This window comes from Dermochelys coriacea, chromosome 14, assembly GCF_009764565.3.
Source record: "Dermochelys coriacea isolate rDerCor1 chromosome 14, rDerCor1.pri.v4, whole genome shotgun sequence".
Classification (NCBI taxonomy): domain Eukaryota; kingdom Metazoa; phylum Chordata; order Testudines; family Dermochelyidae; genus Dermochelys; species Dermochelys coriacea.
Genome location: NC_050081.1, coordinates 31,003,905 through 31,014,368, shown reverse-complemented (window position 1 = coordinate 31,014,368; position 10,464 = coordinate 31,003,905). Strand labels below are relative to the sequence as shown.

Here is a 10,464-nt window from a genome sequence, read left to right as displayed (position 1 = left end):
CTCTGGGGCAGGGGGGAGGGTATTTTTTATCTTAATTTTGATTTAAAAAATACATAACTATCCCATCTGCCCGGGCCCTTTTAAATCACCGGGCCCCTGGGCAATTGACCACTACCCCCCTTCCCATCGGTGGGTCAGGGCATGCCAATACAATAAATAATAACAATAACAGACACACACCCGCAGGCCAAACCCAGTGCAATCGATCTCGCTAGGACCCAGGAGGCGCCGGGCGGAGCCATCCCGGGGTCACTCAGCCTGGCATCGGGAAGTGAATTGCAGTCGCTGCAGTGACTCTGTTACGGTGCAACCCGCCTTCCTTGCAAGACCCCAGGGCGTCGGCTGCTGCCGCTGGGGACCCCAGAGTCCTGGCTGCGGGCGGGGGAGGTTTCCTATCGAGGGAGGGACATTCCCGCTGCTCCTCGAGAGACTGTCCCAGAGCAGAGACCCCGGCCTGTCCCGACCCCCCTACTGCGACCCAGAGCCCTGCTCCCAGGCAGTGCCCCACGTGGAGAGAAGGTGAGACCTGCCTCCCTCCCCCTCCCCCTCCCCACGGAGCGCTGCCCCCGGAGCAGCCTGTGTGCAGGGGCAGGGGGATGCCCCAGGCTGCTCCCAGCTGGGCTGGTCGCGATTCCCTGCATTGGGCAGAGGAAAGCTGGCTGCCAGCTCCCATGCTTTGCCCTGAGTGGGAGGGATTAGGGGTGGGACAGCAACATGTGGGGAGACAGAAGGGGACTGAAGAGGGGCAGGGGGCTCTGAGAGCCAGAGCGCATTAAGGGATGAACAGGGGGGTGTGAGGAGGGTAGGAAGGGGTGAACAGGGTTGCAGGGAGCAGGATGGGGGGGTGGACAGGGATATGGGGGGTTAGGGCCAGGGGGATGTGGGGCTGCTGAAGAGAGGTTGAGGGAACACACAGGAAGCAGGGGTAGGATTCTGGGGCTCAGGGGAACAGAGCTGGAACAGAGGGAAACTCTGAGGGGGGGGGATAAAGGGAAGGAAAAGGCGGGATACGGGGAGGGGTGACTGGGGAAGCTGGAGGGAGAATTTGAGAGCAAGCGGAGACCGGCTGGGGAAGGGAGACCCAGAGGGTAGGAGAGGGGAGGGGGATGGTGAGAGATATAATGGCAGCCCCCGCAGCCCATAGGGTAGGAAAGGGGAATGGGGCTGCCCTGCCCAGCAGTCAGTGGGGAATCTTTTTCCTTAGTAATGGTCAAACAAGCGGGGCGCAGTGGACTTCCCCCTACGGGCTCAGAATTTACAAGGCAAATATTCCGCTTTCGCGCCCCCCCCCCCCGCGAGCACATACTCCCGGCTCCTAATTTAGGGCATGTCTTCACTACCAGCCGGATAGACGGGGCAGGGATCAATTCAGCAGGGGGTGGATTTATCGCATCTAGTATGCGATCAATCGACCGCCGATCACTCTCCTGTTGACTCCTCCACCTCAAGGAGAAGCACAAGGGAAATCGATGGGAGAGCGTCTCCCGGTGACACACCGCAGGGAAGACACCGGGGTAAGCAGATCTAAGTGCCTTGACTTCAGCTACATTATTCATGTAGCTGAAGTTGCCGATCTCCCACGGTAGTGTAGACAGGCCCTTAGTCTTGATTTTTTTTAAGACAGTCTCATTATTTGGGGGGGGGGTCTGACTCCTGAATGATAAATGTTTGGGGCTGACAGGACTGAACAGGTTCCTGCTCTGATTTCTGTGTCAAAGCAGAGTCACTGTTAGCAGCAGCAGGCAAGGAATCCAGCTGGTATTTGTTTTGGTTTGATTCAGGTTCAGTTCCATCCAATAGGTTCGGTTTCATTTCTGGTTCAAGCCACCCAAAGAAACAAAAATAGAAGTTCAGTTACTGGTTTAAATCCTATTTCAATCTTAGTAGAGGTAAATCCAAGAAAGAGCTGCAACTTAAAATGGACACTGTTTTGATTTTCGATTATTTATTTATTTAGTAACTAGCAGTACATGAGTTTTCCTAGTGTTTTTATGTTGTCAAATATACATGATTATTTTTCCTAAACAATCTGTTTGAGAAACCTAAAAAAAATATTTAAACATTTGCTTTGTCATATTGGACCTCTGCAGTGAAAGGATACATTTGAGGCCTGGAAATTTTATTTCGATGCTCACTTGTGTTGCTGGAACTGCCAGTTACTAGTTGATTTAGCTTGGGCATGACATTTTTCAGATGTTACCAGTAGTTCAGTATGTTTTCTTTCTTATGGAGATGTGGCCCATCTGCGAATGAATCAGGAATTGGCCCAATCCTTTTTTGGGCTTGCCTTCGTCCAGATATCGCTTTCTTTTTAGAGATTTCACAAGAGTTCAGCATAAGTTCCAATTCATCTTTCAATTTCAGATGTGTCTGACACTGGTTCTATGATATCATTATTTCTGCCTTCTGACTCAAACATTTACATCTTCATCCATGTTTTGGTGTAATGAAATTTTGCCTTGACTTTGTCCTCTGCTGACAGTGGGAGTTGATGTCTAGGATCAAGATATACATATGAGAGAAATGTATCTATCTGGGGTAGGGGTGGGGGGGGTTGGAGGTGGGTATCAGACAGTGCCCGGAGGAGGCTGGGAGGGAGCCCTGCAGGTGATTTCACTGAGGAAGGAAGCTTGGATCATGAACTCTGCCTCAAGTGGGACCACTGGAGGGAGGAGCTGCCCCAGGGGCTGGGGGTGGTGGGAGGAGGCCTGTCTAAGAGGAGAAGGTTGGGGAGCCATTAACCTTTGCCCTTGGACTTGAAGAGTTATTATGAACTTCAGGGCCCAGGGAGCATCCCACCTCTGCTCTCCCCAGAGGGACTTCTCAGAGATGGCTCATCTACCTCTGGCCCCGCTTCTGCCTCCCATGGTATGCAGGCAGCTCCCAAGCTTCTCCTCTCCCTCCCTGCGCTTGTGGCATGGCTCCCTTCTATTCTCATTCTCTTCTCGCTATTCTGGGGCAGAATGGGAGCCATCACCAACCCACTGGCTAGTTATCTTCTCTTAAATGAAAATAAGATCACTGTAGGGGTTTTTTTTTGTTTTGTTTTTTCATATAATGAGCTTAAAAATGCTGAATCCTTTATTTTAACTGGTAACAGCACTCTTCCCCCCCCCCCCCCCCTTTTTCGTTCAGTTCTGTTGAGGTTCAGTCGGTAAAACAAATTTATGATTGAGATTCGGTTCCGATTAATGTATAAAATACCAGTTTGAACTGGGTCTCCGATTCCACTATGAGTCCAGATGGGCAAATGAAATCAACATTGGCCTGACTGTCCCTGGGGGCTGCAGGGGCAGCACGGCAGGCTTGGTTATTAGCTGCCACCACCAGAGGGCTCTGGTAATTGCTAAGGCCAAAGAGGCTGGTGTCAGTCTCTCTCTTTGTACTAAGGATACTGGAACCCTAGAGCTGGCTGAGCTTCCTGGGGCACATGATGCTGCCCCCATTGTGATCTGGGAGTCCAGACTGAGCAGCTGCTGCTCCCCAGTGGGGTCTGTGTTGGACAGACCATCATTAAAGCCCCTTTATGTCCAGCCGAGGGGGGACTTTCTCCTGTGGCTGGAACTAGCCCTCTAGGGCAGCCCTGGGCTCTGCTGGCATCAACTCCTGAGCCAGAGAGTGCAGGTGATGAGAGAGACCTATTGGCAGGAAAGTGACTCTGCCGAGATGGCGCCTGCTCTGCCCCCAGGTGTCTGCTGCCCCCGAAACACCCAGAGCTGCTGCCCCCGACACACCCAGGTGCACACTGTTAGCAGTGGCAGTAACTATTGGAGAGGAAGCACCAACAGGAATAGCAGGACAGTAACCAGTTCTTCCATGCAGAAGGGAGAGTGGAGAGACTGGCAGGGGCAGTAGGAGTAATCAGTGGGGAGGGAGGTTCTAAGCTCCCTGCCCTGCCCAGCTCCATTCCCTGCAGCACCCCAGGCTGAGGAGAAGGTGAGGAGCAGAGAGAGGAAAAGCCAGTTCCTGCCTCTGCCTGGTCCCCGCGCTGCTGGGGGGATGCACTGCCCTGGGGACCGTGTCAGAGGGGATCCTCCAAATCAGCATCTTTGATTCTGCTCTTTTCTAGCATTTGACTCAGAGACTCTGTTGCTGGGAGGATTTAAAAGCGTCTCATGGGTTTAGTCCCAGGGGGCAGGGAGATCAGGTCTTCATTGTAATAAAGTAACTGAGGGTTTTCTCAGCATGGAGGAGTCTAGAGTGTATGTCTGCAAGAAAAGAGCCTGGGGGGAATTGGGGTGTGAAAGAGACTAACGCTAATTCAGAAACCTCCCCAATTTCCATTCTTACCCTGACAGGCTGCAGAATAATAACCCCATTTTGCTCCTGATCATCCCATCTTCCTCGGGGACAGGGAAGAGAAATGGATGTGGTGGATCTAGCTCAGGTAGGGGATTCAGAGAGCTGGTGGGGAGGATTGCTGTAGAGGGGGTGGGGCAGAAACAAGCAGGGTGAGGCAGGGAAGGGACAGGGTGTGTTAAACCTGCTGGGACATGCTCAGCCTAGGACCTGGTTTATTAACAGGCCCATTGGTGGGATGAACATTCCCCTGTTTCTGAAACAGGAAACAATCCTCTGGACGGGGCTGGGAAAACAGACCAGAATGCTGGAGCCTGAACCCACTAGGCAGAGACTGTGGTGAAATACAAAGGGAAGGTGCTGGGATTCCTGTCCCTGTCCCTGCCCAGAGCTCTGCTTCCCATTTCAGCTTGTGTGTAGTAGGTGGGTGATAAATAAGAAGACCCTGCCCTCCTCCGTCTGCTGGGAGGGACAAGAAGCTCTCCCCTTCTCTCTGTTCCCTGGAACCTCCTGGCCACTCTGAGCAGGGTGAGGGTGGGATTCTGCTCCTCTGGCCCTCCCAGAGCTGTCCTATTCTTGGGCTTCTTCCCCAATGAATAGTGGGATTGTGGCTGGGGCAGCAGGCCCTGTTGAGAGCACCTGTTGTTTCAGATGCCGGTGACTTTCGAGGAGGTGGCTGTGTACTTCACGGAGGGGCAGGGGGCTCTGCTGGACCCCAGTCAGAGAGCCCTCTACAGGGACGTCATGCAGGAGAATTATGAGAATGTGACCTCACTGGGTAAGGATTCCTGTCCCCTCATCTATTGAAGCCATGGGGCCCTGTATTTCTGCACCTGGTCAGGTTCTTCCCTGGTCAGTTACATTAGAGGGGAATGGGTCACATAGTCCACAGCTCCAGGGTTGGAGAACCGTTCACCTCCAAACCCCCTCAAATGGGATAAGGGAGTCATGGAGCTAATGGACATACTAATTCATCTCCATCCCTCCAGCTGTCATTGGGGCAGAAGCAGAGTATCATCCTCTCTGCATTAATTCTCACTTCAAACAGGTTCTCTGTGTATCTTTCTTCATGGGACTAGCTCCATGTGTGGGGTGGGCTCTGAGGTTTAAACAGAGGCAGGAGGTTAACATCAGAGCTGCATGTGCCTTGGCAAGTCCCCCAGAGCACACAGATCCTGAAAACTCCTAGTGAGGGTGTGACAACTCTCCCTCCCCTCCAGACATCACCCGATTCCAAGGGGGTTCAATGACCATGTTCCCATCTGTTAAGATCCCACAACTCCCCAGCAAATCATGGGGTCAGGTTAAACTCAAGATGTGCCCTTTGTGACAAATACTCCACCAATCCTCCGTGCACTCTGCTCATGCCTGATTTCACCCCCTGAGTAGGACTCCCCATTCCCAAACCTGACCTGATCGCCCAGCTGGAAGCAGGGGAAGAGCCATGGGTCCCAGATCTCCAAGCTTCTGAGGAAAGGAAGATCCCAAGAGACACCCACACAGGTGAGGAGTCCATGATACTGACACAAAAACTGTCAAATGAAGGAAAAAACTGAAAATCTCCAAAATGTGCTGTGAGCCCCCTTGCTTCTGCCTCATCTCACCCAGGTGAGGTTGTGGTCAGGAGGCGTCATATGATCATGGCAGATATCGCTCATGGCTTCCCACCCACCCTGTTAGCTGTAAGGAGTTTTCTCCCTGACTTCACTTCCCTGTGAGTGTTTGGATGGGATGTGGAGGCAGAATCCAGTTTCTCAGTCTCCCCAACAGTTACTGTATTGTGTTTTCCCTCTTTGCTGTTCCTCTTTCTGTCCTTTTGACCAGCCCAGGCAATGACTCCTGACTGGAATCTCTCTTTCCCCCAGCAGGTGACAAGACAGTGAATAAGAACAAGGAGGGGAATCCACAGGAGGGGAATCCTGAGCAAGTGGAAATGCAGTGGACCATTTTGAGATCTGACAGTAATTTTTCCCAGTCCTCGGAACAGAGAACAGCCTGGAGTAATTGGCACAGGTCAGAGAGAAAGCTCGGAAACAGCCCAAGGAAGAAAGTGGATAAATCCATTGAATGTGGGAGAGAAGGCAATGGTCCCAAGGAAACCACAGCACTGCAGACAAATCACAAAAAAAAGAGATCCTATAAATGCTTGGACTGTGGGAAAAGCTTCACTCGGCTGTCTGGCTTTATAAAGCATGGGAGAATCCACACAGGAGAAAGACCCTATGAATGCTTGAAGTGTAGGAAAACTTTTAGTCAGCACTCAGGCCTTGTTAGTCATGGGAGAATCCACACAGGAGAGCGACCCTATAAATGCTTTGAGTGTGGGAAAAGCTTCAGTCAGCTTTCAGGCCTAATTTGCCACAGGAGAATCCACACGGGAGAGAGGCCATATAAATGCTTTGATTGTGGGAAAAGCTTCAGTGCACCATCAGCCCTTATTGTACATCAGAGAATTCACACTGGAGAGAAACCTTATAAATGCTTGGACTGTGGGAAAAGTTTCAGTCAGAGCTCTGGTCTTACTAGCCATGGGAAAATTCACACAGGAGAGCAGCCATATAAATGCCTTGAATGTGGGAAAAGTTTCAGTGCACCATCAGCCCTTATTATACATCAGAAAACACACATGGGAGAGGAATCTTTAAAATGTTTGGACTGTGGGAAAAGTTTCAGTCAGCGCTCAAGCCTTATTAAACATGGGAGAATCCACAAGGGAGAGAAACCCTTTAAATGTTTGGACTGCGGGAAAAGTTTCAGTGAGAGCTCAAGCCTAATTAAGCATGGGAGAATCCACACGGGAGAGAAACCTTATAAATGCTTGGACTGTGGGAAAAGTTTCAGTCAGAGCTCTGGCCTTATTAGCCATGGGAAAATCCACTCAGGACAGGGACCATATAAATGCCTTGAGTGTGGGAAAAGTTTCAGTGCACCATCAGCCCTTATTATTCATCAGAGAACCCACACCGGGGAGAAACCTTATAAATGCTTGGAATGTGGGAAAAGTTTTAGTCGGACCTCAGGCCTTATTAGCCATGAAAGAATCCACACGGGAGAGAAACCCTTTAAATGTTTGGACTGTGGGAACAGTTTCAGCCAGCACTCAAGCCTTATTAAGCATGGGAGAATCCACACGGGAGAGAAACCCTTTAAATGCTTGGACTGTGGGAACAGTTTCAGTCAGCGCTCAAGCCTTATTAAGCATGGGAGAATCCACACGGGAGAGAAACCCTTTAAATGCTTGGACTGTGGGAAAAGTTTCAATCAGCGCTCAAGCCTTATTAAGCACGGGAGAATCCACACGAGAGAAACCCCATAAATACTTGGATGAAGGGAAAAGTTTCAGTCCCAGCTCATAACTTCATAAACATCTGAGAATCCACATGACACAGAATCTATAAAGCTTTAACTGTGGAAAAGTTTCAATTGAAGATCAAACCTTGCTTGACATCAGACGGTCCACGCAAGAGAGAGAACCCATAAATGCTTGGATTGTGGGAAAAGCTTCAATAACTGCAGGAAAAGATTCAGTCTGAGCTCACACATTATTCCCCATCAGATAGTTCACAAAAGAAAGAGCTTGAATGTGGGGGAAGCTTCATTTGGTGCTGACAAGGCATTCAGCATCAGCAAATCCACACGGGGAAGAGCCTCTCAGATGACCTCAGCATGAAAAACGCTTCAGTTGGAGCTAACACCATTTGGACATCAGAGACTCCTGTACACTGGAGAGAAATTGTCTCAGTGCCCTGAGTAGGGCTGGCCTCAGTAAAAGCTCCATTTCCTAATTCCCACACACAGCAGTGGCATTTGGCTCCCAAGTTTCCAACTGCCCATCTCTGGGGACAGGTTTCAGCAGCAGCTGGTCAGTGACCCTCTGGCTTTGCCTGGTCTAAGCAAACCCCAGGCAGAGGAGGAGAAGCCCCCATCAGCCCCTCCACCCTGCTGCAGCCCTGGCTGCTGAACTGCTGGGCCTTCCTGCCTCCTGGTAACCTGCTGGGGGAAGGGAGAGAGAAACTGCCTGTGACACTACACCTCATATTCGTCATAGTAACGTTACTATGATATTATTATGGCATAATTATGATGCATTTTGTACAAGATGGGTCATGTAAGGTGTCATTGGAAAAGTTCTGATTTGCTGAATATGAGGATCCTATTTGTATGCATGTATCATTTTGGTATCTGAAGTTATGAATCGTGACTATAGCCTTGTCTACACTGGCACTTTACAGCGCTGAAACTTTCTCACTCAGGGGTATGAAAAAGCTCCCCCTTGAGCGATTCAAGTTTCAGCACTCTTGTTAGCTACGCCCCTTGTGGGGTTGGTTTTTTTTTTTTAGAGTGCTGGGAAAGCCACGGCAGTGCTTTAACGTTGCTAGTGTAGACAAAGCCTATGTATCTTTATTTCAAATGTAGTTACTCCTGGGTGACACCCACTGAGCAAGATTCTTCCAGCTGGTTGGGAAGGGCCTATATTAGGTAATGGACCATCAAGAGGAAACAATAAGCCTTAGGAGAATCTTATCCCCAACCTGGTGAGCCTTCCTGAGAACACTCCAGACAGCCTATGAATAATGGGTGCTATGACTCAGCAAGGTATGCAAGGGCATATGACCAGACCACATGACACTAATCTCTGTTTTGGGTACCTGTGTTTTTCCACAAACTGGTCTGGGAACCAAGTTTGAAAGAAAGGGTTTCTGCCATATGGAAAAGCTATGCAAGGCAGGGAGTGACCTCATTGGTGGGTGTTAACTCTCCCACTGCTGAACACCTGAAAGAAGCTCCAAAAGAAAATGACTTGGAACAGGGGTAGGGAGCTCAAGCTGCAAAGCAAGTGCAGCTTATGCTTTCAGCATCTGTAAGCCTGATTGTATCATCAGTCAGGATGAAAAGTTGTTAATTCATATCCAAACTTTCTAGTCTTTTAGGCTTAGTTTGAGGTTTTGTTTATTTACTAGGTAATCTGCTTTGTTCTGTTTAATATAATTTAAAATCACTTAACTTTGATTTTTCTGTAGTTAATAATCTTGTTTTATGTTTTCATCTGAACCAGTGTGCTTTTGAGTGAAGCGTCTGGAGAAAATCTGCAGCCAGAACCTAGAAAAGGAAGATAAGGAACAGATGGACACACACGGGCACAGAGTTTTTCTGATTATCATCTCCCTGACCCTCCCCACAGTCACTAGGTCAGTCTGTGCAGAGTCAGGTGATAATGGTGATGTCACAGTCCCTGATGTGGTCTTTCAAGGGGATCTCTACTACCGCCAATTGGCTTTTTTCAGTTGGCCCCTAGGATCTAATTAAGCTTAGCAGTCTGCATCTGTTCCTTTGGGCTGTGTCTCTAGAGACAGCCCAATAGCAAGAGGACTCCATTGTCCCAGCCCTTTCTGCCTACAACCACCCACTGTCTCTGTGCTCTCTCCTTTTATAGTAGGTCTTGTCTCCCTTACTGGTTGCAGCTGTGGGAGCCTGCCTCTGTTACTGGTAGTAGAGGCAGCTGTGTTGGGGTGTGATCAGGCTGCTTGCTTGCAGGCAGGAGGGGGCTCCCCTCCTCCTAAAAACCTTAGTATGGGGTTTGTAGATTCCCGTTTAGAAGCAGACAGGAGTGAAAGTATATCATTTTTCAGGCCTGCTTTAAAATGCTCAGGCTGTCTCTGAATACACAGCCGCTTTCTGTGCTCACCTATTGGACCCATCTCCCTCCAGTTCTGCTTGCATTCCCTAAACCGGCTTCTCCACTAGGGATTCCTGGTTCTAATCACAAATTTAATGAATGCATTATTTTTTTAACAAGTGTCATCGGCATGGAAGCATGTCCTTTGAAATGGTGGCTGAAGCATGAAGGGGCATACGAATGTTTAGCATATCTGGCACGTAAATACGTTGCAATGCCGGCTACAGAAATGCCATGCAAATGCCTGTTCTCATTTTCTGGTGACATTGTAAATAAGAATGTGGAGGAAGGCATGAGGAAACAGACACAAATCTTTCTCCCTCACCCACAATCTCAGTCAGTCTCCTTATCTGGTGGGGAATTAAAGTAAAACCAGACCATTGAGGCTGTGAGCAGGAAATCTCCTCCCTCCCCCAGCAGCTTCCCCAGGGCAATGACCCAATGCCTCCTGCACCAGCATACAGAGGTTGAATGTCCATCTGATAGTG

At 49.6% G+C, this 10,464-nt stretch overlaps 1 protein-coding gene and 1 long non-coding RNA gene across 3 annotated transcripts; one reads left to right on the top strand and one right to left on the bottom strand.

The window, feature by feature from the left end:
- Positions 1-251: 251 nt before the first annotated feature.
- On the top strand, positions 252-9,345 carry LOC119842475 (zinc finger protein OZF-like). 2 transcript variants are annotated; one of them, XM_038370670.2, is made up of 4 exons: positions 252-519; positions 4,951-5,077; positions 5,689-5,802; positions 6,168-9,345. In XM_038370670.2, exons 2-4 carry the CDS (start codon positions 4,951-4,953, stop codon positions 7,613-7,615), a joined length of 1,689 nt encoding a protein of 562 aa, XP_038226598.1. In that variant the 5' UTR covers positions 252-519; the 3' UTR covers positions 7,616-9,345. The 2 variants fall into 2 exon arrangements, with proteins under 2 accessions (XP_038226598.1, XP_038226593.1); XM_038370665.2 differs by having other exon boundaries at positions 6,165-9,345.
- LOC122456657 lies at positions 2,323-5,833 on the bottom strand. The gene is made up of 2 exons (XR_006275646.1): positions 5,712-5,833; positions 2,323-2,495 (listed from the first exon to the last, which is right to left on the bottom strand). It is a non-coding gene; the product is annotated as an uncharacterized LOC122456657 (long non-coding RNA).
- Positions 9,346-10,464: the final 1,119 nt, after the last annotated feature.

Excerpts from the sequence above, each read along its gene's own strand:
- LOC119842475 (XM_038370665.2), top strand. The coding sequence starts at position 4,951 with ATGCCGGTGACTTTCGAGGAGGTGGCTGTGTACTTCACGGAGGGGCAG. Across the intron at positions 5,078-5,688 it reads TGAGAATGTGACCTCACTGG|GACTCCCCATTCCCAAACCT; the intron begins GTAAGGATTCCT and ends CCCCCTGAGTAG. Across the intron at positions 5,803-6,164 it reads CCCAAGAGACACCCACACAG|CAGGTGACAAGACAGTGAAT; the intron begins GTGAGGAGTCCA and ends TCTTTCCCCCAG.